We start from the raw sequence: 27,293 nt of genomic DNA, 5'->3' as shown, positions 1-27,293 counted from the left end.
TGGAGCGTGCTGCTGCGTAGCTCTGAGAGGCACTGTGGCTGGAGGATGGAGCGTGCTGCTGCGTAGCTCTGAGAGGCACTGTGGCTGGAGGATGGAGTGTGCTGCTGCGTAGCTCTGAGAGGCATTGTGGCTGGATGATGGAGCGTCCTGCTGCGTAGCTCTGAGAGGCACTGTGGCTGGAGGATGGAGCGTGCTGCTGCGTAGCTCTGAGAGGCACTGTGGCTGTAGGATGTAGCGTCCTGCTGCGTGAGGCTGCCGGTCTCTTGAGGCTGTCAGGAAGGGAGCTGTATAAATGCTTAATGGGCCTGGCTAAAGACGTACAATGGGTTGGACCGGGACAGGCTTGACTTGGATGGCTTTGGCAGTGGCAAAATGGGTTTGGAAGAGAAGCTGTGGTTGGCAGGCCTGTATATCTCTATCTACCTGCTGTTATGCTGTTATGTGTCCAACCTACCTGCCTGCCAGCTGGCAAATTGCTGTTATGTGTCCAACCTACCTGTCTGCCAGCGGGCATGGGGCTGTTATGTGTCCAACCTACCTGCCTGCCTGCGGGCATGGGGCTGTTATGTGTCCAACCTACCTGCCTGCCAGCGGGCATGGGGCTGTTATGTGTCCAACCTACCTGCCTGCCAGCGGGCATGGGGCTGTTATGTGTCCAACCTACCTGCCTGCCTGCCAGCGGGCATGGGGCTGTTATGTGTCCAACCTGCCTGCCTGCCTGTCAGCGGGCATGGGGCTGTTATGTGACCAACCTACCTACCTGCCAGCGGGCATGGGGCTGTTATGTGTCCAACCTGCCTGCCTGCCTGTCAGCGGGCATGGGGCTGTTATGTGACCAACCTACCTGCCTGCCAGCGGGCATATGGCTGTTATGTGACCAACCTACCTGAAACTGTATTCTCTCACTCCCCTTCTCTCTTTCTCTCTTTCTTTCTTTCTTTCTTTCTTTCTTTCTTTCTTTCTTTCTCTCTCTCTCTCTCTCTCTCTCTCTCCTCTCTTTCTCTCTCTCCTCTCTTTCTCTCTCTCTCTCTCTCTCTCTCTCCTCTCTTTCTCGCTCTCCTCTCTTTCTCTCTCTCCTCTCTCTCTTCTCTCTCTCTCCTCTCTCTCTCTCTCCTCTCTTTCTCTCTCTATCCTCTCTCTCTCCTCTCTTTCTCTCTCTATCCTCTCTCTCTCCTCTCTTTCTCTCTCTATCCTCTCTCTCTCTCTCTCTCTCTCTCTCTCCTCTCTTTCTCTCTCTATCCTCTCTCTCTCCTCTCTTTCTCTCTCTATCCTCTCTCTCTCTCTCTCTCTCTCTCTCCTCTCTTTCTCTCTCTATCCTCTCTCTCTCCTCTCTTTCTCTCTCTCTCCTCTCTCTCTCTCTCTCTCTCTCTCTCCTCTCTTTCTCTCTCTATCCTCTCTCTCTCTCCCTCTCTCTCTCTCTCTCTCTCTCTCTCTCTCTCTCTGTAAACCATTGCAGATATTATGAACAGTTCAAGCCCTTAGCTGGTGAATGTTAGCTGAAGCTTGCTGCCCTAACCCTAACATGCCCTAAAACCTGGAACACTCGTCTAACTGACTGACCTCCTCTTAACACTCACAGATCTGACAGTATGAGAGTTGACACATTGTGAAGGGGTATAGCAGCCTACAGCTCTTATTCGATCTATAAATATGTAGGATCTTAATTTGATTACCCTGTTGTTGCAGGAAATGCAAACTTGTAGTGTATTCAAGGTTTTAAAAGGCTTCCAAAGTTTGTTATTACCACTTAAATGTCAGACTTTATTTGCCCTAAAGAAAAATATATCAACCCACATAATCCACATAATAAATCACATTTCCTGTTGCTGCAGCATTATTTTCCTGCTGTGAGAAACTGGTCAAATGTAGATCCTATCTCTCACACTGACTGCCAGCAGTGTTGTGGTACAGCTCAAACTTCAAGCCTGGTGTGTGCATGTTATGGACTGTTTATATAGGGCCTAGGTTCTTTATTTATTTTTATTATTATTATGTTTTCTTCTTGGGCCTCTATAACTATATCTATTGTTTTTATTTTTGTTGTTGTTGTGTGATTTGGATTAATCCCCTCTACCACACGGAACCCCACTAATCTACTGACGGAACGCAAGAGGTGGCTAACAACAGACCTCCATCCTATGCTAGCTTGCTACCGATGGCCTGGCTAGCTGTCTAAATCGCCGTGACCCCCAACCAACCTCTCCACTCACTGGACCCTTTTGATCACTCGACTAAGCATGCCTCTCCTTAATGTCAATATGTCTTGTCCATTGCTGTTCTGGTTAGTGTTTATTGGCTTATTTCACTGTAGAGCCTCTAGTCCTGCTCACTATACCTTATCCAACCTATTAGTTCCACCACCCACACATGCAATGACATCTCCTGGTTTCAATTATGTTTCTAGAGACAATATCTCTCTCTTCATCACTCAATACCTAGGTTTACCTCCACTGTATTCACATCCTACCATACCTTTGTCTGTACATTATACCTTGATGCTATTTTACCGCCCCCAGAAACCTCCTTTTACTCTATGTTCCAGACGTTCTAGACGACCAATTCTCATAGCTTTTAGCCGTACCCTTATTCTACTCCTCCTATGTTCCTCTGGCGATGTAGAGGTGAATCCAGGCCCTGCAGTGCCTAGCTCCACTCCTATTCCCCAGGCGCTCTCTTTTGACGACTTCTGTAACCGTAATAGCCTTGGTTTCATGCATGTTAACATTAGAAGCCTCCTCCCTAAGTTTGTTCTATTCACTGCTTTAGCATACTCTGCCAACCCGGATGTTCTAGCTGTGTCTGAATCCTGGCTTAGGAAGACCACCAAAAATTCAGAAATTTTAATTCCAAACTACAACATTTTCAGACAAGATAGAACTGCCAAAGGGGGCGGTGTTGCAATCTACTGCAAAGATAGCCTGCAGAGTTCTGTCCTACTATCCAGGTCTGTACCCAAACAATTTGAACTTCTACTTTTAAAAATCCACCTCTCTAAAAACAAGTCTCTCACCGTTGCCGCCTGCTATAGACCACCCTCTGCCCCCAGCTGTGCTCTGGACACCATATGTGAACTGATTGCCCCCCATCTATCTTCAGAGTTCGTGCTGCTAGGCGACCTAAACTGGAACATGCTTAACACCCCAGCCATCCTACAATCTAAACTTGATGCCCTCAATCTCACACAAATTATCAATGAACCTACCAGGTACCTCCCCAAAGCCTTAAACACGGGCACCCTCATAGATATCATCCTAACCAACTTCCCCTCTAAATTCACCTCTGCTGTCTTCAACCAAGATCTCAGCGATCACTGCCTCATTGCCTGCATCTGTAATGGGTCAGCGGTCAAACGACCTCCACTCATCACTGTAAAACGCTCCCTGAAACACTTCTGCGAGCAGGCCTTTCTAATCGACCTGGCCGGGGTATCCTGGAAGGATATTGATCTCATCCCGTCAGTAGAGGATGCCTGGATATTTTTAAAAAATGCCTTCCTAACCATCTTAAATAAACATGCCCCATTCAAGAAATGTAGAACCAGGAACAGATATAGCCCTTGGTTCTCCCCAGACCTGACTGCCCTTAACCAACACAAAAACATCCTATGGCGTTCTGCATTAGCATCGAACAGCCCCCGTGATATGCAGCTGTTCAGGGAAGCTAGAAACCATTATACACAGGCAGTTAGAAAAGCCAAGGCTAGCTTTTTCAAGCAGAAATTTGCTTCCTGCAACACTAACTCAAAAAAGTTCTGGGACACTGTAAAGTCCATGGAGAATAAGAACACCTCCTCCCAGCTGCCCAATGCACTGAAGATAGGAAACACTCTCACCACTGATAAATCCACCATAATTGAGAATTTCAATAAGCATTTTTCTACGGCTGGCCATGCTTTCCACCTGGCTACTCCTACCCCGGTCAACAGCACTGCACCCCCAACAGCAACTCGCCCAAGCCTTCCCCATTTCTCCTTCTCCCAAATCCATTCAGCTGATGTTCTGAAAGAGCTGCAAAATCTGGACCCCTACACATCAGCCGGGCTAGACAATCTGGACCCTTTCTTTCTAAAATTATCTGCCGAAATTGTTGCCACCCCTATTACTAGCCTGTTCAACCTCTCTTTCGTGTCGTCTGAGATTCCCAAAGATTGGAAAGCAGCTGCGGTCATCCCCCTCTTCAAAGGGGGGACACTCTTGACCCAAACTGCTACAGACCTATATCTATCCTACCGTGCCTTTCTAAGGTCTTCGAAAGCCAAGTCAACAAACAGATTACCGACCATTTCGAATCTCACCATACCTTCTCTGCTATGCAATCTGGTTTCAGAGCTGGTCATGGGTGCACCTCAGCCACGCTCAAGGTCCTAAACGATATCTTAACCGCCATCGATAAGAAACATTACTGTGCAGCCGTATTCATTGATCTGGCCAAGGCTTTCGACTCTGTCAATCACCACATCCTCATCGGCAGACTCGACAGCCTTGGTTTCTCAAATGATTGCCTCGCCTGGTTCACCAACTACTTCTCTGATAGAGTTCAGTGTGTCAAATCGGAGGGTCTGCTGTCCGGACCTCTGGCAGTCTCTATGGGGGTGCCACAGGGTTCAATTCTTGGACCGACTCTCATCTCTGTATACATCAATTAGGTCGCTCTTGCTGCTGGTGAGTCTCTGATCCACCTCTACGCAGACGACACCATTCTGTATACTTCCGGCCCTTCTTTGGACACTGTGTTAACAACCCTCCAGGCAAGCTTCAATGCCATACAACTCTCCTTCCGTGGCCTCCAATTGCTCTTAAATACAAGTAAAACTAAATGCATGCTCTTCAACCGATCGCTACCTGCACCTAACCGCCTGTCCAACGTCACTACTCTGGACGGTTCTGACTTAGAATACGTGGACAACTACAAATACTTAGGTGTCTGGTTAGACTGTAAACTCTCCTTCCAGACCCATATCAAACATCTCCAATCCAAAGTTAAATCTAGAATTGGCTTCCTATTTCGCAACAAAGCATCCTTCACTCATGCTGCCAAACATACCCTTGTAAAACTGACCATCCTACCAATCCTCGACTTTGGCGATGTCATATACAAAATAGCCTCCAATACCCTACTCAACAAATTGGATGCAGTCTATCACAGTGCAATCCGTTTTGTCACCAAAGCCCCATATACTACCCACCATTGCGACCTGTACGCTCTCGTTGGCTGGCCCTCGCTTCATACTCGTCGCCAAACCCACTGGCTCCATGTCATCTACAAGACCCTGCTAGGTAAAGTCCCCCTTATCTCAGCTCGCTGGTCACCATAGCATCTCCCACCTGTAGCACACGCTCCAGCAGGTATATCTCTCTAGTCACCCCCAAAACCAATTCTTTCTTTGGCCGCCTCTCCTTCCAGTTCTCTGCTGCCAATGACTGGAACGAACTACAAAAATCTCTGAAACTGGAAACACTTATCTCCCTCACTAGCTTTAAGCACCAACTGTCAGAGCATCTCACAGATTACTGCACATGTACATAGCCCACCTATAATTTAGCCCAAACAACTACCTCTTTCCCAACTGTATTTAATTTTTATTTATTTATTTATTTTGCTCCTTTGCACCCCATTATTTTTATTTCTACTTTGCACATTCTTCCATTGCAAAACTACCATTCCAGTGTTTTACTTGCTATATTGTATTTACTTTGCCACCATGGCCTTTTTTGCCTTTACCTCCCTTCTCACCTCATTTGCTCACATTGTATATAGACTTGTTTATACTGTATTATTGACTGTATGTTTGTTTTACTCCATGTGTAACTCTGTGTCGAACTGCTTTGCTTTATCTTGGCCAGGTCGCAATTGTAAATGAGAACTTGTTCTCAACTTGCCTACCTGGTTAAATAAAGGTAAAATAAAAAAATAAAAATAAAAAGGTTAATGTCTTCTCATGGTCCATCAACTGTTTATATAGGGCCTAGGTTAATGTCGTCTCATGGTCCATCAACTGTTTATATAGGGCCTAGGTTAATGTCTTCTCATGGTCCATCAACTGTTTATATAGGGCCTAGGTTAATGTCTTCTTATGGTCCATCAACTGTTTATCCATCAACTTAGGTGTGTTTTAGTAGGTCAGACAGGACTGTGTGTTTTGGTAGGTCAGATGGGACTGTGTGTTTTGGTAGGTCAGATGGGGCTGTATGTTTTGGTAGGTCAGACAGGACTGTGTGTTTTGGTAGGTCAGACAGGACTGTGTGTTTTGGTAGGTCAGACAGGACTGTGTGTTTTGGTAGGTCAGACAGGGCTGTGTATTTTGGTAGGTAAGACAGGACTGTGTGTTTTGGTAGGTCAGATGGGGCTGTGTGTTTTGGTAGGTCAGACAGTGCTGAACAAGGCTATTCCTCAGGAGGATGAGACACGAGGGACTGACATGCATGCTGCTGCACAGGAAACCACTGGTGTGTGTGTGGTTGAGGGGCTGGGTATAGACTGGTCTGCTGACAGAGACAAACAGGAAGGAAGTTAGCAGGTGTGTGACTGTGTGTGTGTACTGTATGCTTTTTTTCCGATTCCTCTGAAACAGGACAGGGGCAGTGTTTGCCTGACCTACCTGTGTAGGTCAGGCAAACTGTGTGTGTGTGTGTGTGTGTGTGTGTGTGTTTGGTTTCACATTTCTGTGTTACACAAATTAATTGCAGCTGTGTGTATGCATGTTTTGCACATTACAAAAGTGTATGTGTATGTGTGTGGGGTTTCATATCATTATTAATAGTTTGGTTTCTATAGTATTATCTGTCAGATGATTCCCCTGACCACGCATTGTTAGCAATGAGGACAGAGGACAGACCTTTTCACCTCACTCTCTTCTTCATACTTTATTGGTATGTGTGCGTGTGTGTGTGTGTGTGTGTGTGTGTGTGTGTGTGTGTGTGTGTGTGTGTGTGTGTGTGTGTGTGTGTGTGTGTGTGTGTGTGTGTGTGTGCTCTACTCTGGGTGAACAGCAGTCATTTAATTTTAAAAGCTCTCATCAATATTAGACAGAAGGAGGCAGGGAGGGTTTCTCAAAAATATTCACTGCATCAGTCAGCACAACAAGCCTTGAGAGAGAGAGAGAGAGAGAGAGAGAGAGAGAGAGAGAGAGAGAGAGAGAGAAAGAGAGAGAAAGAGAGAGAGAGAGAATACAGTTTCTCTAAGTTGATGAACCAGAGGGAGAGCATTGTTGCTAAGGGGAAGGGAGTTAGTCTCTTAATATTTAGAGTGAGGGATGGAGGAACACTGTATATATATATAATATGACATTTGTAATGTCTTTATTGTTTTGAAACTTCTGTATGTGTAATGTTTACTGTTAATTTTTATTGTTTATTTCACTTTATATATTATCTACCTCACTTGCTTTGGCAATGTTAACACATGTTTCCCATGCCAATAAAGCCCTTGAATTGAATTGAATTGGAGGGAGGAGTTTGAGTGGCTGGAGAGCTGGAGCTTTTAGCATCCTCCTAGAGAGAGAGAGCGATACCCACTAATTATCAAAATCCAGAAAAGAGCCGTTAAATTCAAACCTTCCATAACAAAGCCATCATCTACAGAGAGATGAAGCTGGAGAAGAGTCCCCTAAGCAAGCTGGTCCTGGGGCTCTGTTGACAAACACAAACACACCCCACAGAGCCCCAGGACAGCAGCACAATTAGACCCAACCAAATCATGAGAAAACAAAAAGATAATTACTTGACACATTGGAAAGAATTTACAAAAAAACAGAGCAAACTAGAATGCTATTTGGCCCTAAACAGAGAGTACACAGTGGCAGAATACCTGACCACTGTGACTGACCCAAACTTAAGGAAAGCTTTGACTATGTACAGACTCAGTGGGCATAGTCTTGCTATTGAGAAAGGACACAGTAGGCAGACATGGCTCTCAAGAGAAGACAGGCTATGTGCTCACTGCCCACAAAATGAGGTGGAAACTGAGCTGCACTTCCTAACCTCCTGCCCAATGTATGACCATATTAGAGACACATATTTACCTCAGATTTCACAGATCCACAAATAAATTGAAAACAAATCCAATTTTGAAAAACTCCCATATCTACTGGGTGAAATTCCACAGTGTGCCATCACAGCAGCAAGATTTGTGACTTGTTGCCACAAGAAAAGGGCAACCAGTGAAGAACAAACACCATTGTAAATACAACCCATATTTATGCTTATTTATTTTCTCTTGTGTACTTTAACCATTTGTACATTGTTAAAACACTATATATATATATATATATATATATATAATATGACATTTGTAATGTCTTTATTGTTTTGAAACTTCTGTATGTGTAATGTTTACTGTTAATTTTTATTGTTTATTTCACTTTTGTATATTATCTACCTCACTTGCTTTGGCAATGTGAACACATGTTTCCCATGCCAATAAAGCCCCTTGAATTGAACTGAATTGAATTGAGAGAGAGATAGAGACGTAGAGAGAGACAGGGAGAGAGAGAGAGAGAGAGAATGAGACTTTAGTTTGAGGTATGAATAATCCCTCAAAGTGTAGGCATATTCAGTGAGGTTTTAAAAACAACATCTGACTGACTCAAACTACAGCCTTCAGCATAAAGGTCTGATACTCATTAACATATACACCTCAACGTACATACACATTGACCTCACCTCAAAGTACACATTAATCTCACCTCAATATACAAATTCACCTCAACTCAACGTACACATTCAACTCAACGTACACATTTTCCTCACCTCAACGTACACATTCACCTCAACTCAACATGTACATTCACCTCAACGTATAAATTCACCCCACCTCACGGTATATATTCACCTCCCCTCAACGTACACATTCACCTCAACTCAACATGTACATTCACCTCAACGTATAAATTCACCCCACCTCAACGTACACATTTACCTCACCTCAACGTACACATTCACCTCAACTCAACATGTACATTCACCTCAACGTATAAATTCACCCCACCTCAACGTACACATTTACCTCACCTCAAGGTACACATTCACCTCAACTCAACGTACACATTCACCTCAACTCAACATACACATTCACCTCAACTCAACGTACACATTCACCTCAACTCAACGTACACATTCACCTCAACTCAACATACACATTCACCTTAACTCAAGGTATACATTCACCACAGCTCAACATACACATTCACCTCAACTCAACATACACATTTACCCCACCTCAAGGTATACATTCACCTCAGCTAAACATACACATTCACCTCAACTCAAGGTATACATTCACCACAGCTCAACATACACATTCACCTCAACTCAAGGTATACATTCACCTCAACTCAACGTACACATTCACCTCAACTCAACGTACACATTCACCTCAACTCAAGGTATACATTCACCTCAACTCAACATACACATTCACCTCAACTCAAGGTATACATTCACCTTAACTCAACGTACACATTCACCTCAACTCAACGTACACATTCACCTCAACTCAACGTACACATTCACCTCAACTCAACGTACACATTCACCTCAACTCAACGTACACATTCACCTCAACTCAACATACACATTCACCTTAACTCAACGTACACATTCACCTCAACTCAACGTACACATTCACCTCAACTCAACATACACATTCACCTCAACTCAACATACACATTCACCTCAACTCAACGTACACATTCACCTCAACTCAACGTACACATTCACCTCAACTCAACATACACATTCACCTCAACTCAACGTACACATTCACCTCAGCTCAACATACACATTCACCTCAACTCAAGGTATACATTCACCACAGCTCAACATACACATTCACCTCAACTCAACGTACACATTCACCTCAACTCAACGTACACATTCACCTCAACTCAACGTACACATTCACCTCAACTCAAGGTATACATTCACCTCAACTCAACATACACATTCACCTTAACTCAACGTACACATTCACCTTAACTCAACGTACACATTCACCTCAACTCAACATACACATTCACCTTAACTCAACGTATACATTCACCTCAACTCAACGTACACATTCACCTCAACTCAACATACACATTTACCCCACCTCAAGGTATACATTCACCTCAACTCAACATACACATTCACCTCAACTCAAGGTATACATTCACCTCAACTCAACGTACACATTCACCTCAACTCAACATACACATTCACCTTAACTCAACGTACACATTCACCTCAACTCAACATACACATTCACCTCAACTCAACGTACACATTCACCTTAACTCAACGTATACATTCACCTCAACTCAACGTACACATTCACCTTAACTCAACGTACACATTCACCTCAGCTCAACATACACATTCACCTCATCTCACCTTGTAACTCTGTGTTGTTTGTGTCGCACTGCTTTGCTTTATCTTGGCCAGGTTGCAGTTGTAAATGAGAACTTGTTCTCAACTGGCCTACCTGGTTAAATAAAGGTGAAATTAATTTTATTAATTTTTTTATTTAAAAAACTCAAGGTATACATTCACCTCAGCTGACCTCTACAGAGTCATGGCCTGTTTATTCCCTTAGTGACGCAGGGATCACACACACCCTCCAGGGGTGGGTTAACTGTGTCTAGTCTGAGCCTGTTGGATTGTTAATGTTCAGAAGCACCAGCCAAACAGAGCTAATTCCTCTTACAACATGATTGACCTGCCAGTCAGTGCGTGTGTGTGCGTGCGTGTGCATGTGTAGCTCTATATTGATTTGGTTGTACTGTATATGTAAATTAGATAGGCCAAATCAACCTCTCTCCATCTCTCTTTTTCTGTCCAACACAGACTGTAATTACAGATGTTCTATGCTAATCTGACCAGTTTCTCACAGCAGGACAATAATCATGCAGCAACAGGAAATGTGAATTATTATGTGGATTATAATTAATCGACAGTTTTGTAGAGGTTGATACATTTTTTGTTTAGTCTGACAATTTAAAGTGGGAATTACAACATTTAGAAGCCTTTTTAAACCTTGAATACACTGAAAATGTGCCTTTCCTGCTGCACAGGAAAATTCCCTGTGACCACAGAGGGATCAAATTAACATAGAACATCTGTATTGATGAATTAGTGATATTGACTCGGCCTGGGACTCGGCCTGGGATAATCACCCTCTTACAAACACACACACAAAGGCAAGGTCCCTGGCAGGGAATCTGTGTGTTATCCCAAAGATATTTTTGGTTAAGATGTTTCAGAGTTGTGTTATTCAAAGTTATGTGTTGTCTGTCTCACAGTTGTGTTGTGTGTGTTTCACCAGAGGAGGAGAGGAGGGTCCGGGCCAATGACAGAGAATACAACGAGAAGTTTCAGTATGCGGTAAGAGAGATAGTTTGTGTGTGTGTGTGCGTACATGATTATATATGTGTATTTATGTTTAAGTACATTACATGACTAATCATAGACCAACATTTTCTATTTTTGTAGTAATTAGTATTTCACATTTAGAACATACCTTCCTCTATTCCCCCTTCTCTTTATCTCTTTATCTCTTTATCTCTCTCTATCTCTCTTTTTCTCTTTATCTCTCTTTATCTCTCTTTATCTCTTTATCTCTCTCTCTCTTTATCTCTTTATCTCTCTCTATCTCTCTTTTTCTCTTTATCTCTCTTTATCTCTCTTTTTCTCTTTATCTCTCTTTATCTCTCTTTATCTCTTTCTCTCTTTATCTCTTTATCTCTCTCTCTTTATCTCTTTATCTCTCTCTATCTCTCTTTTTCTCTTTATCTCTCTTTATCTCTCTTTATCTCTCTTTATCTCTCTTTATCTCTCTTTATCTCTCTTTATCTCTCTTTTTCTCTTTATCTCTCTCTATCTCTCTTTATCTCTATTTATCTCTCTTTATCTCTCTTTATCTCTCTTTTTCTCTTTATCTCTCTTTATCTCTCTTTTTCTCTTTATCTCTCTTTATCTCTCTTTATCTCTCTTTTTCTCTTTATCTCTCTTTATCTCTCTCTATCTCTCTTTATCTCTCTCTATCTCTCTTTTCTCTTTATCTCTCTTTATCTCTCTTTATCTCTCTTTTTCTCTTTATCTCTCTTTATCTCTCTTTATCTCTCTTTATCTCGCTCTCTGTCTTTCTCAGAGTAACTGTATTGTGACGTCTAAGTACAACGTCATCACCTTTCTACCCGTCAACCTGTTTGAACAGTTCCAGGAAGTGGCCAACACCTACTTCCTCTTTCTGCTCATACTGCAGGTAAGATGGAAGCAGGGAGAGGAAGTGGAGGTATGGGGAGGGCAGAGAGAGACGGGGATAAAGCAATGGAGGGAGAGGAAGTGGAGGTATGGGGAGGGCAGAGAGAGACGGGGATAAAGCAATGGAGGGAGAGGAAGTGGAGGTATGGGGAGGACAGAGAGAGACGGGGATAAAACAATGGAGGGAGAGGAAGTGGAGACAGGGATGCTGTAAAGGGGGTGGGGTGGAGATGAGTGGGGAGGGGAGGGGAGAAAGAGAGGCTATCAGTTTTCACCACACTGAAGGACACAGCAGGTACATCATAGAGACTGCTTTCTTCTCTTTCTTTGGTTTACCTCCCATCTCTCCTCTCACTCTCCTCTCTTTCTCTCCCCTTCCTCCCTCCTCTCACTCTCCTCTCTTTCTCTCCCCTTCCTCCCTCCTCTCGCTCTCCTCTCTTTCTCTCCCCTTCCTCCCTCCTCTCGCTCTCCTCTCTTTCTCTCCCCTTCCTCCCTCCTCTCACTCTCCTCTCTTTCTCTCCCCTTCCTCCCTCCTCTCGCTCTCCTCTCTTTCTCTCCCCTTCCTCCCTCCTCTCGCTCTCCTCTCTTTCTCTCCCCTTCCTCCCTCCTCTCCTCTCCTCTCTTTCTCTCCCCTTCCTCCCTCCTCTCACTCTCCTCTCTTTCTCTCCCCTTCCTCGCTACTCTCGCTCTCCTCTCTTTCTCTCCCCTTCCTCCCTCCTCTCGCTCTCCTCTCTTTCTCTCCCCTTCCTCCCTCCTCTCACTCTCCTCTCTTTCTCTCCCCTTCCTCCCTCCTCTCACTCTCCTCTCTTTCTCTCCCCTTCCTCCCTCCTCTCACTCTCCTCTCTTTCTCTCCCCTTCCTCCCTCCTCTCGCTCTCCTCTCTTTCTCTCCCCTTCCTCCCTCCTCTCGCTCTCCTCTCTTTCTCTCCCCTTCCTCCCTCCTCTCACTCTCCTCTCTTTCTCTCCCCTTCCTCCCTCCTCTCGCTCTCCTCTCTTTCTCTCCCCTTCCTCCCTCCTCTCGCTCTCCTCTCTTTCTCTCCCCTTCCTCCCTCCTCTCACTCTCCTCTCTTTCTCTCCCCTTCCTCCCTCCTCTCACTCTCCTCTCTTTCTCTCCCCTTCCTCCCTCCTCTCGCTCTCCTCTCTTTCTCTCCCCTTCCTCCCTCCTCTCGCTCTCCTCTCTTTCTCTCCCCTTCCTCCCTCCTCTCGCTCTCCTCTCTTTCTCTCCCCTTCCTCCCTCCTCTCGCTCTCCTTTCTTTCTCTCCCCTTCCTCCCTCCTCTCGCTCTTCCTCCCTCCCCTTTCTCCTGCCCCCTCCCTCGCTGTTTCCCCCTCTCTCTCCCTCCCTCTCCTTCCCCCTTCCCCCTCCCTCCCTTTCTGTTTCCCTCTCTCTCTCCCTCCCTCTCCTTCCTCCTGCCCCACTCCCTCTCTATTTCTCCCTCCCTCCCTCCCTCCCTCCCTCCCTCCCTCCCTCCCTCCCTCCCTCCCTCCCTCCCTCCCTCCCTCCCTCCCTCCCTCCCTCCCTCCCTCCCTCCCTCCCTCCCTCCCTCCCTCCCCTTCCTCCTGCCCCCTCCCTCCCTCTCTGTTCATCTCTCTCTCTCTCTCTCTATCTCCCTCTCTCTCTCTCTCTCCCTCCCTCTCTCTCTCTCTCTCTCTCCCTCCCTCCTTCCTCCTGCCCCTCTCCCTCTCTGTTTCCCTCTCTCTCTCACTCCCTCCCTCTCCTTCCTCCTGCCCCCTCCCTCCCACTCTGTTCATCTCTCTCGCTCTCTCTCTCTCTCTCTCTCTCCCTCCCTCTCTCTCTCTCTCTCCAGTTGATTCCTCAGATCTCGTCTCTCTCCTGGTTCACCACCATAGTGCCTTTAGTCCTGGTGCTCAGCATCACTGCAGTAAAGGATGCCACCGACGACTACGTGAGTGTCTGTCACACACACACACACTAGGGCTGTGACGATTATGGAATTTGGGGTAACAATTAATTGTCATGCAAATGGAAATGGTTATTGTTATAATTGTAATTTAGGTTGAATAATCTTTAGAGCTTGTAATGCATCATAATGCGTCTGTAAAATGTGCTATGACGACCTAATGATTACAACACAGCTCTCAAAAACAAATGGTTCTGACCGTTAAAACTTTGGAAAATGAAGCTTCTCCCAACTGTGCCTTTCTGCCTGTAAAATGATTACCAACTTTACCCACTTCCTGTAAAATGATTACCAACTTTACCCACTTCCTGTAAAATAATTACCAACTTTACCCACTTCATGGAAAATGATTACCAACTTTACCCATTTCATGGAAAATGATTACCAACTTTACCCACTTCATGTAAAATGATTACCAACTTTACTTTACCCACTTCATGGAAAATGATTACCAACTTTACCCACTTCATGGAAAATGATTACCAACTTTACCCACTTCATGTAAAATGATTACCAACTTTACTTTACCCACTTCATGGAAAATGATTACCAACTTTACCCACTTCATGGAAAATGATTACCAACTTTACCCACTTCATGTAAAATGAAAAACTGCTATTGGGTGAACTGTATCTCGTTGAATGTAAAGTTGAATGCCCCGTCTCCTAAAATAAATGTCTTAAGATGTGCAGATCATGACTATTATCTTGAAGTTTTTGTCCGTAATTGTTGGTTGATAATTGTAACTGTCCTAATTTACACTATTCAAAACGCATAATATTTGGAGAAAAAAAACATGTAAATTCTTGTCTCCTTCAGTTCCGTCACAAGAGTGACAACCAGGTGAACAACCGGCAGTCTCAGGTCGTCATCCACGGCTCGTAAGTCTCCTCTAGTCCAGTCTACACTCAGCAATACAGACAGTCATCTAGTCCAGTCTACACTCAGCAATACAGACAGTCATCTAGTCCAGTCTACACTCAGCAATACAGACAGTCATCTAGTCCAGTCTACACTCAGCAATACAGACAGTCATCTAGTACAGTCTACACTCAGCAATACAGACAGTCATCTAGTCCAGTCTACACTCAGCAATACAGACAGTCATCTAGTCCAGTCTACACTCAGCAATACAGACAGTCATCTAGTCCAGTCTACACTCAGCAATACAGACAGTCATCTAGTACAGTCTACACTCAGCAATACAGCCATTCATCTAGTAGAGTCTACACTCAGCAATACAGACAGTCTTCTAGGTCAGTCTACACTCATTAATACAGACAGTCTTCTAGTCCAGTCTACACTCATTAATACAGACAGGCATCTAGTCCAGTCTACACTCATTAATACAGGCAGTCCTCTAGTCCAGTCTACACTCAGCAATACAGCCATTCATCTAGTAGAGTCTACACTCAGCAATACAGACAGTCTTCTAGGTCAGTCTACACTCAGCAATACAGCCATTCATCTAGTAGAGTCTACACTCAGCAATACAGCCATTCATCTAGTACAGTCTACACTCAACAATACAGACAGTCTTCTAGGTCAGTCTACACTCAGAAATACAGACAGTCATCAGTCACTTCTGCTGCTGACCAATACTCATGCTGTTCTCTTCACACATTGTAAGCTGTTTATATTTATAATTTAGTTCCTCCTTCTTTCTCTTTCTACCTACCTACCTACCTACCTACCTACCTACCTACCTACCTACCTACCTACCTACCTCCCTCCCTCCCTCCCTCCCTCCCTCTCTCTCTCTCTCTCTCTCCTCTCTCTCTCTCTCTCTCTCTCCCTCCCTCGTTTCTCTCTCTCAGTCTTCAGAAGGAGAAGTGGATGAATGTAAGAGTGGGTGATATCATTAAACTGGAGAATAACCAGTTTGTGGCAGTAAGTGTATGTCATTCAATCATCAACATAATGTATCGCACACACACACACACACACACACACACACACACACACACACACACACACACTGGTCATGATTCATTTACAACTGTTGTAATGTACTCTGTCATAACACGGTTTTTATGGTGCAGTGCAATGGTTTGATATATATACAAGCACTTACCGGTATTGAGATTAATTCATGGTGGTTTTAAAGGCTTCCATAAAGGCGATGTAACACACAGCACTCTCATATTTCAGCCAAACAATCTCTATACTAAGGTTAACTTTCAATGTACTGTACTAGTAGCGTGTTAGCCAGAGCGTCTGGAATGTGTTAGCCTTGTTAGATGGCCATGCTAGAAGGGACAAAGTGAAATGCTACAGTGTGTTAGTGGATGCTAATGCTAGCTGATGTTTCTCTTCAGGCTGACCTTCTCTTACTGTCCAGTAGTGAACCTCATAGCCTCTGTTACATCGAGACAGCAGAGCTAGATGGGTAAGAACACACCATAACACACAGCACAGTCCAATAAAGCACAACACAGTGATCCTCAGTGATGCTCAGTGATGGTTTGTGAGTTCATATACAGTGTGTGTGTGTTGTGTTTGTGCAGGGAGACCAATATGAAGGTGCGTCAGTCTCTGTCTGTGACTGCAGAGCTGGGAGACCCCAACAGCCTGGCCTCTTTTGATGGTAGGAAGTCTCTTTCTATTGGTCTCTGTGTCTTTCACACATCAGAGGTCAGCAGGTCCACTCTGAAACCAAGCACTTAGCACCCACACTGCCCAGCATCACACACACACACACGCCCTCCGTTGTCAGCGCTTAACACCCCCAGTCTCTCCATTCCCCACAGACACACACTGGTTTTCCTCATCAGCATGGTTCACCCACACATCTCTCCTCACCTGCTCAGCAGAAAGCATTACTGCAAGCAAGTTGGTCTGTGTGTGAGTGTGTGTCTGCGTGTGTCTGCGTGTTTGCTAGCACAGTGCCCATAGTAAGTCAGTATAATTCAATAGTCCTAAAATGGAATGTGGCTGAAACACTGTCTGAAACACAGCTAAACTCTGCCCTCTGTGGTGATGTTGAATATGTAGTCATTATTTTTGTGAAGCAGAGGCTGATGTAGTAAACAGTGTGTTGTGCTGCTGAGGTGGTTTCTAAAAGCTGTTACTGAGGTGGGATGGTAAGATGACGATGGAGAGAACACTGTACTGTATCTAGGTGAGATGATGATGGAGAGAACACTGTACTGTATCTAGGTGAGATGATGATGGAGAGAACACTGTACTGTATCTAGGTGAGATGATGATGGAGAGAACACTGTACTGTATCTAGGTGAGATGATGATGGAGAGAACACTGTACTGTATCTAGGTGAGATGATGATGGAGAGAACACTGTACTGTATCTAGGTGAGATGATGATGGAGAGAACACTGTACTGTATCTAGGTGAGATGATGATGGAGAGAACACTGTACTGTATCTAGGTGAGATGATGATGGAGAGAACACTGTACTGTACCTAGGTGAGATGATGATGGAGAGAACACTGTACTGTATCTAGGTGAGATGATGATGGAGAGAACACTGTACTGTATCTAGGTGAGATGATGATGGAGAGAACACTGTACTGTATCTAGGTGAGATGATGATGGAGAGAACACTGTACTGTATCTAGGTGAGATGATGATGGAGAGAACACTACTGTATCTAGGTGAGATGATGATGGAGAGAACACTGTACTGTATCTAGGTGAGATGATGATGGAGAGAACACTGTACTGTATCTAGGTGAGATGATTGTGTGTCTGAAAACCTGTATTAGCTGTAAAGTGTGTGATAAAGGTGTGTGTGTGTGTATTGCCGGTACAGGTGAGGTGGTCTGTGAGCCTCCCAACAACAAGCTGGACAGGTTCTGTGGTCTTCTGTGCTGGAGAGATTGTAAATATCCCCTGAGCAACCACAACATGTTACTACGAGGCTGTGTTCTCCGCAACACAGAGACCTGCTACGGACTGGTCATCTTTGCAGGTTGGTCCTTCTGTGTGTGTGTGTGTGTGTGTGTGTGTGTGTGTGTGTGTGTGTGTGTGTGTGTGTGTGTGTGTGTGTGTGTGTGTGTGTGTGAGTGAGTGTGTGTGTGTGTGAATGTGTGAATGAGTGAGTGTGCGTGAGTGTGCGTGAGTGTGTGTTAGCGCGTGTGCGCGTGTGAGTGTGTGCGCGCATGTGAGTGTGTGTGTGCACGCGTGTGAGTGTGTGTGAGTGTGTGAGTGTGTGAGTGTATGTGTGTGAGTGTGAGTGTGTGTGTGTGTGTTTGTCTAACCAATTCCTCTTTCTATATCTCTCTAACCAGGCCCAGACACCAAGCTGATGCAGAATAGTGGTCGCACCAAGTTCAAACGCACAAGCATCGACCGCCTCATGAACACACTGGTGCTCTGGGTAGGAGACCCCACACCTCCCCTTCTGTTTGGCCATACTTGTTTCACATCTACTTCTAATATAAAACAAGACTAGAAATGGCCTTTTGGTTTCTCCAGAAAGTCTACTTTTATAGTTTAGCTTGACATTTTGAAATTAAAATAAGGTACATACATTTAGCCTAATCTTTACCCTCCCTCCCTCCCTCCCTCCCTCCCTCCCTCCCTCCCTCCCTCCCTCCCTCCCTCCCTCCCTCCCTCCCTCTCCCTCCCTCCCTCCCTCCCTCCCTCCCTCCCTCCCTCTCTCCCCCCTCTCTTCCCCCTTTCTCCCCTTCTCTCCCCCCCTCTCTCCCTCCCTCTCCCCTCTCTCTCCCCTCTCTCCCTCCCTCTCCCCCTCTCTCTCCCCTCTCTCTCCCTCCCTCTTCCTCTCTCTCCCTCTCTCCCTCCCTCTCCCCCTCTCTCTCCCCTCTCTCCCTCCCTCTCCCCCCTCTCTCCCCTCTCTCCCTCTCCCCTTCTCTCTCCCTCTCCCTCCTCTCTCTCCCCTCTCTTCCCCCCTTTCTCCCCTTCTCTCCCCCTCTCTCTCCCCTCTCTCCCTCCTCTCTCCCCGTCCCAGATCTTTGGCTTCATGGTGTGTATGGGTGTGATCCTGGCTGTGGGGAACGCTGTGTGGGAGAGAGAGGTGGGTTCTCTGTTCCAGAGTTACCTGGCCTGGGACCTGCCTGTAGACAACTTCCTGTTCTCTGCTTTCCTCTCCTTCTGGTCCTACGTCATCATTCTCAACACTGTGGTGCCCATCTCACTCTACGTCAGGTCAGGAATACTTTATGTCAGGTTATAAGCCCTCTATGTCAGGTAATAACATCTCTATGTCAGGTAATAAAACCTCTATGACCCTTTTAGTCAAGGGAGATGAGTGACAGTGATGGTCAAGATGTTTCATCAGTACTTTACTTTCTGTGGATTCTGGAACAAGTTAGTATTTCAATCCACGACTGATGTTAGTGTGTGGTACTGACCCACCCGCACTGATAACTGACTTACTAAGAGCTGTTGGTTGTTGGTTTCTTTATGTGTTACTGTGTTTGTGTGTTAGTCTGTTGTGTGTTTTTGTTGTGTTGTGTGGACTGCAATCTATCTGCAATCCCAAACAAGTTAAAGAGGGCTTCCTGTTGAATTATCATTATTTTTTTCCCCTCCCTCCCTCCCTCCCTCCCTCCCTCCCTCCCTCCCTCCCTCCCTCCCTCCCTCCCTCCCTCCCTCCCTCCCTCCCTCCCTCACTCCCTCCCTCCCTCCCTCCCTCCCTCCAGTGTGGAGGTGATTAGGCTGGGTCATAGTTACTTTATAAACTGGGACAGGAAGATGTTCTGTCCACAGTGTAACACAGCAGCTGAAGCCAGGACCACCACTCTCAACGAGGAACTGGGACAGGTGAGGAACATCCTGCACCCTACTGTTGTTCATCTACACTAGATCCTTGTATCTCTGTGTTGGAGAATGTTAGCCTAAAGCCTGTGGTGTGTCTGGATGCAGGTCCAGTATGTCTGTGGTATCTTGATAACCCCCCCCATTGAAACAGGTGGAGTACATCTTCAGTGACAAGACAGGAACTCTCACTCAGAACATCATGAGCTTCAGCAAGTGCTCTATCAATGGACATGCCTATGGTGTGTATTACTACACTATATACCACATGATATACTACACTATATACTACAGTCTATCAGATTTAAGGTGGGTATACTACACTATATACTACACTATATACTACACTATATACTACAGTCTATCAGATTTAAGGTGGGTATACTACACTATATACTACCATATACTACACTCTATACTACACTATATATTACAATATATACGACTATATACTACACTATATACTACAGTCTATCCGATTTAAGGTGGGTATACTACACTATATACTACTATATACTACACTCTATATTACACTATATATGACACTATATACTACACTATATACTACTATATACCTCACTATAAACTACACTATATACTACCGTCGATCAGATTTAAGGTGGGTATACTACACTATATACTACCATATACTACACTATAAACTACAGTCTATCAGATTTAAGGTGGGTATACTACATATATACTACCGTCTATCAGATTTAAGGTGAGTATACTACATATATACTACAGTCTATCAGATTTAAGGTGGATATACTACATATATATACTACAGTCTATCAGATTTAAGGTGGGTATACTACATATATACTACAGTCTATCAGATTTTTAAAAAACTGATACAAATACACCTTATGGAACAGCAAGGACTGTGAAGAGTCACACACACCGGTACAAACACGTACAACATACACACTATACACAAAACATACACACTATACACACAACTTATACACTATACACACGTACACAGTATACACACATACACTCTATACACACATGTACACCTGGATTGTGTGTAGTAGTAGAGTAGTGGCCTGAGGGCACACGCTTAATGTGGTGTGAAATCTGTTGTTAAATGTATTTTAATGTTTAAAAATGGTATTATAATGTATATTACTGCCTTAATATTTGCTGGACCCCAGGAAGAGAAGCTGCTGTCTTAGCAGGCACTAATGGGGATCCATAATAAACCCCAGGAAGTGTAGCTGCTGCCTTTAGCAGGCACTAATGGGGTTCCATAATAAACCCCAGGAAGTGTAGCTGCTGCCTTTAGCAAGCACTAATGAGGATCCATAATAAACCCCAGGAAGAGTAGCTGCTGCCTTTAGCAGGCACTAATGAGGATCCATAATAAACCCCAGGAAGTGTAGCTGCTGCCTTTAGCAGGCACTAATATGGATCCATAATAAACCCCAGGAAGAGTAGCTGCTGCCTTTAGCAGGCACTAATGGGGTTCCATAATAAACCCCAGGAAGAGTAGCTGCTGCCTTTAGCAGGCACTAATGAGGATCCATAATAAACCCCAGGAAGAGTAGCTGCTGTCTTGGCAGGAACTAATGGGGATCCATAATAAACCCCAGGAAGAGTAGCTGCTGTCTTGGCAGGCACTAATGGGGATCCATAATAAACCCCAGGAAGTGTAGCTGCTGCCTTTAGCAGGCACTAATGAGGTTCCATAATAAACCCCAGGAAGAGTAGCTGCTGCCTTTAGTAGGCACTGATGAGGATCCATAATAAACCCCAGGAAGAGTAGCTGCTGCCTTGACAGGAACTAATTGGGATTCTTAATAAACCCCAGGAAGAGTAGCTGCTGCCTTGACAGGAACTAATGGGGATTCTTAATAAACCCCAGGAAGAGTAGTTGCTGCCTTGACAGGAACTAATTGGGATCCATAATAAACCCCAGGAAGAGTAGTTGCTGTCTTGGCAGGAACTAATGGGGGTCCATAATAAACCCCAGGAAGAGTAGCTGCTACCTTGACAGGAACTAATTGGGATTCTAAATAAACCCCAGGAAGAGTAGCTGCTGCATTGACAGGAACTAATGGGGATTCTTAATAAACCCCAGGAAGAGTAGTTGCTGCCTTGACAGGAACTAATTGGGATCCATAATAAACCCCAGGAAGAGTAGTTGCTGTCTTGGCAGGAACTAATGGGGGTCCATAATAAACCCCAGGAAGAGTAGTTGCTGTCTTGGCAGGAACTAATGGGGATCCATAATAAACCCCAGGAAGAGTAGTTGCTGTCTTGGCAGGAACTAATGGGGATCCATAATAAACCCCAGGAAGAGTAGTTGCTGCCTAAATGGGATCCATAATAAACCCCAGGAAGAGTAGTTGCTGTCTTGGCAGGAACTAATGGGGATCCATAATATACCCCAGGAAGAGTAGTTGCTGTCTTGGCAGGAACTAATGGTGATTCTTAATTAACCCCAGGAAGAGTAGCTGATACCTTTGCAGGAACTAATGGGGATTCTTAATAAACCCCAGGAAGAGTAGTTGCTGCCAAATGGGGATCCATAATAAACCCCAGGAAGAGTAGTTGCTGTCTTGGCAGGAACGAACTGGGATCCATAATAAACCCCAGGAAGAGTAGTTGCTGCCTTGGCAGGAACTAATGGGGATCCATAATAAACCCCAGGAAGAGTAGTTGCTGCCTTGGCAGGAACTAATGGGGATCCATAATAAACCCCAGGAAGAGTAGCTGCTGTCTTGGCAGGAACTAATGGGGATCCATAATAAACCCCAGGAAGAGTAGCTGCTGTCTTGGCAGGCACTAATGGGGATCCATAATAAACCCCAGGAAGTGTAGCTGCTGCCTTTAGCAGGCACTAATGAGGTTCCATAATAAACCCCAGGAAGAGTAGCTGCTGCCTTTAGTAGGCACTGATGAGGATCCATAATAAACCCCAGGAAGAGTAGCTGCTGCCTTGACAGGAACTAATGGGGATTCTTAATAAACCCCAGGAAGAGTAGCTGCTACCTTGACAGGAACTAATGGGGATTCTTAATAAACCCCAGGAAGAGTAGCTGCTACCTTGACAGGAACTAATGGGGATTCTTAATAAACCCCAGGAAGAGTAGCTGCTACCTTGACAGGAATTAATTGGGATTCTTAATAAACCCCAGGAAGAGTAGCTGCTACCTTGACAGGAACTAATGGGGATTCTTAATAAACCCCAGGAAGAGTAGTTGCTGCCTTGACAGGAAATAATTGGGATTCTTAATAAACCCCAGGAAGAGTAGCTGCTGCCTTGACAGGAACTAATGGGGATTCTTAATAAACCCCAGGAAGAGTAGCTGCTACCTTGACAGGAACTAATGGGGATTCTTAATAAACCCCAGGGAGAGTAGCTGCTACCTTGACAGGAACTAATGGGGATTCCTAATAAACCCCAGGAAGAGTAGCTGCTGCCTTGACAGGAACTAATGGGGATTCTTAATAAACCCCAGGAAGAGTAGCTGCTACCTTGACAGGAACTAATTGGGATTCTTAATAAACCCCAGGAAGAGTAGCTGCTACCTTGACAGGAACTAATGGGGATTCTTAATAAACCCCAGGAAGAGTAGTTGCTGCCTTGACAGGAACTAATTGGGATCCATAATAAACCCCAGGAAGAGTAGTTGCTGTCTTGGCAGGAACTAATGGGGGTCCATAATAAACCCCAGGAAGAGTAGCTGCTACCTTGACAGGAACTAATTGGGATTCTTAATAAACCCCAGGAAGAGTAGCTGCTGCCTTGAGAGGAACTAATGGGGATTCTTAATAAACCCCAGGAAGAGTAGTTGCTGCCTTGACAGGAACTAATTGGGATCCATAATAAACCCCAGGAAGAGTAGTTGCTGTCTTGGCAGGAACTAATGGGGATCCATAATAAAACCCAGGAAGAGTAGTTGCTGTCTTGGCAGGAACTAATGGGGATCCATAATAAACCCCAGGAAGAGTAGTTGCTGTCTTGGCAGGAACTAATGGGGATCCATAATAAACCCCAGGAAGAGTAGTTGCTGCCTTGGCAGGAACTAATGGGGATCCATAGTAAACCCCAGGAAGAGTAGTTGCCGCCTAAATGGGATCCATAATAAACCCCAGGAAGAGTAGTTGCTGTCTTGGCAGGAACTAATGGGGATTCTTAATAAACCCCAGGAAGAGTAGCTGCTACCTTTGCAGGAACTAATGGGGATTCTTAATAAACCCCAGGAAGAGTAGTTGCTGCCAAATGGGGATCCATAATAAACCCCAGGAAGAGTAGTTGCTGTCTTGGCAGGAACGAACTGGGATCCATAATAAACCCCAGGAAGAGTATTTGCTGCCTTGGCAGGAACTAATGGGGATCCATAGTAAACCCCAGGTAGAGTAGTTGCTGCCCTGGCAGGAACTAATGGGGATCCATAATAAACCCCAGGAAGAGTAGCTGCTGTCTTGGCAGGAACTAATGGGGATCCATAATAAAACCCAGGAAGAGTAGTTGCTGTCTTGGCAGGAACGAACTGGGATCCATAATAAACCCCAGGAAGAGTAGTTGCTGCCTTGGCAGGAACTAATGGGGATTCTTAATAAACCCCAGGAAGAGTAGTTGCTGCCTTGACAGGAACTAATTGGGATCCATAATAAACCCCAGGAAGAGTAGTTGCTGTCTTGGCAGGAACTAATGGGGATCCATAATAAAACCCAGGAAGAGTAGTTACTGCCTAAATGGGATCCATAATAAACCCCAGGAAGAGTAGCTGCTGCCTTGACAGCAACTAATGGGGATTCTTAATAAACCCCAGGAAGAGTAGCTGCTGTCTTGACAGGAACTAATGGGGATTCTTAATAAACCCCAGGAAGAGTAGCTGCTACCTTGACAGGAACTAATGGGGATTCTTAATAAACCCCAGGAAGAGTAGCTTCTGTCTTGGCAGGAACTAATTGGGATTCTTAATAAACCCCAGGAAGAGTAGCTGCTGCCTTGACAGGAACTAATGGGGATTCTTAATAAACCCCAGGAAGTGTAGCTGCTGCCTTGACAGGAACTAATGGGGATTCTTCATAAACCCCAGGAAGAGTAGCTGCTACCTTTGCAGGAACTAATGGGGATTCTTAATAAACCCCAGGAAGAGTAGCTGCTGTCTTGGCAGGAACTAATGGGGATCCATAATACACCCCAGGAAGAGTAGTTGCTGCCTAATGGGGATCCATAATAACCCCCAGGAAGAGTAGTTGCTGTCTTGGCAGGAACTAATGGGGATCCATAATAAACCCCAGGAAGAGTAGTTGCTGTCTTGGCAGGAACTTATGGGGATCCATAATAAACCCCAGAAAGAGTAGCTGCTGTCTTGGCAGGAACTAATGGAGATCCATAATAAACCCCAGGAAGAGTAGCTGCTGTCTTGGCAGGAACTAATGGGGATCCATAATAAGAAGAGTAGTTGCTGCCTAATGGGGATCCATAATAAACCCCAGGAAGAGTAGTTGCTGTCTTGGCAGGAACTAATGGGGATCCATAATAAACCCCAGGAAGAGTAGTTGCTGTCTTGGCAGGAACTAATGGGGATCCATAATAAACCCCAGGAAGAGTTATTGCTGCCTAATGGGGATCCATAATACACCCCAGGAAGAGTAGTTGCTGCCTTGACAGGAACTAATGGGGATTCTTAATAAACCCCAGGAAGAGTAGCTGCTGCCTTGACAGGAACTAATGGGGATTCTTAATAAACCCCAGGAAGAGTAGCTGCTGCCTTGACAGGAACTAATGGGGATTCTTAATAAACCCCAGGAAGAGTAGCTGCTACATTGGCAGGAACTAATGGGGATTCTTAATAAACCCCAGGAAGAGTAGTTGCTGTCTTGGCAGGAACTAATGGGGATCCATAATAAACCCCAGGAAGAGTAGTTGCTGTCTTGGCAGGAACTAATGGGGATCCATAATAAACCCCAGGAAGAGTAGTTGCTGTCTTGGCAGGAACTAATGGGGATCCATAGTAAACCCCAGGAAGAGTAGTTGCTGTCTTGGCAGGAACTAATGGGGATCCATAATAAACCCCAGGAAGAGTTATTGCTGCCTAATGGGGATCCATAATACACCCCAGGAAGAGTAGTTGCTGCCTTGGCAGGAACTAATGGGGATTCTTAATAAACCCCAGGAAGAGTAGCTGCTGCCTTGACAGGAACTAATGGGGATTCTTAATAAACCCCAGGAAGAGTAGCTGCTGCCTTGACAGGAACTAATGGGGATTCTTAATAAACCCCAGGAAGAGTAGCTGCTACATTGGCAGGAACTAATGGGGATTCTTAATAAACCCCAGGAAGAGTAGCTGCTGCCTTGACAGGAACTAATGGGGATTCTTAATAAACTCCAGGAAGAGTAGCTGCTGCCTTGACAGGAACTAATGGGGATTCTTAATAAACCCCAGGAAGAGTAGCTGCTACATTGGCAGGAACTAATGGGGATTCTTAATAAACCCCAGGAAGAGTAGTTGCTGCCTTGGCAGGAACTAATGGGGATTCTTAATAAACCCCAGGAAGAGTAGCTGCTGCCTTGACAGGAACTAATGGGGATTCTTAATAAACCCCAGGAAGAGTAGCTGCTACATTGGCAGGAACTAATGGGGATTCTTAATAAACCCCAGGAAGAGTAGCTGCTACATTGGCAGGAACTAATGGTGATTCTTAATAAACCCCAGGAAGAGTAGCTGCTACATTGGCAGGAACTAATGGGGATTATTAATAAACCCCAGGAAGAGTAGTTGCTGCCTCGACAGGAACTAATGGGGATTCTTAATAAACCCCAGGAAGAGTAGCTGCTACATTGGCAGGAACTAATGGGGATTCTTAATAAACCCCAGGAAGAGTAGCTGCTACATTGGCAGGAACTAATGGGGATTCTTAATAAACCCCAGGAAGAGTAGCTGCTACATTGGCAGGAACTAATGGGGATTCTGAATAAACCCCAGGAAGAGTAGCTGCTGCCTTGACAGGAACTAATGGGGATTCTTAATAAATACAAATAGAAAAATACACACACAATTCAGATCAAATCAGCACTGTCCTGTTCCCCCAGTCAATGTTGCAGACGTCCTTGTGGTGCTGGGTAACTCTGAGTCTAAGTGTGAGTGTGTTCTATTGTCAGGTGAGGTGATCGACCCGTTGGGAGCACAGCCAAAGGTGAGCAGGCTAACGTAAGACTAACAGTATGACTAACAACACAGCATACTGTTCAGCTTGCTCTGTGGCAATGACATCACTCTGGCACTGTGCACTTTGCTATTTGACCATAGGTGAATAGAAAGCATAGTTCTAACGGTGAATACTACAACTGTCCTCCTTCCTCTCTTCCCCTCTTCTCTGTCTCCCCTTCTCTCTCTCCTCTTCTCTCTTTCCAGAGGCTAGACTTCACCTC

General features: G+C 45.0%; 1 protein-coding gene across 1 annotated transcript in view; it reads left to right on the top strand.

The window, feature by feature from the left end:
• Window positions 1–27,293, top strand: part of LOC112239846 (phospholipid-transporting ATPase ID-like) — a gene marked incomplete at its 3' end in the record, with an annotated part of 56,079 nt that overhangs the window by 4,816 nt on the left and 23,970 nt on the right. The window contains exons 2-15 of the mRNA XM_042306380.1: window positions 11,302–11,360; window positions 12,127–12,240; window positions 14,044–14,142; window positions 14,977–15,038; window positions 15,975–16,047; window positions 16,476–16,546; window positions 16,665–16,744; window positions 17,928–18,086; window positions 18,406–18,494; window positions 19,086–19,282; window positions 19,780–19,900; window positions 20,049–20,136; window positions 27,024–27,058; window positions 27,277–27,293. The exon at window positions 27,277–27,293 is cut by the window's right edge and continues 143 nt beyond it. Of these exons, the coding sequence (XP_042162314.1) occupies window positions 11,302–11,360; window positions 12,127–12,240; window positions 14,044–14,142; window positions 14,977–15,038; window positions 15,975–16,047; window positions 16,476–16,546; window positions 16,665–16,744; window positions 17,928–18,086; window positions 18,406–18,494; window positions 19,086–19,282; window positions 19,780–19,900; window positions 20,049–20,136; window positions 27,024–27,058; window positions 27,277–27,293 (1,264 nt within the window). The remainder of the gene's footprint in view (window positions 1–11,301; window positions 11,361–12,126; window positions 12,241–14,043; window positions 14,143–14,976; window positions 15,039–15,974; window positions 16,048–16,475; window positions 16,547–16,664; window positions 16,745–17,927; window positions 18,087–18,405; window positions 18,495–19,085; window positions 19,283–19,779; window positions 19,901–20,048; window positions 20,137–27,023; window positions 27,059–27,276) is intronic.

Source organism: Oncorhynchus tshawytscha, linkage group LG03 (genome assembly GCF_018296145.1).
Source record: "Oncorhynchus tshawytscha isolate Ot180627B linkage group LG03, Otsh_v2.0, whole genome shotgun sequence".
NCBI lineage: Eukaryota > Metazoa > Chordata > Actinopteri > Salmoniformes > Salmonidae > Oncorhynchus > Oncorhynchus tshawytscha.
This window is presented reverse-complemented; position numbering and strand designations above follow the sequence as displayed.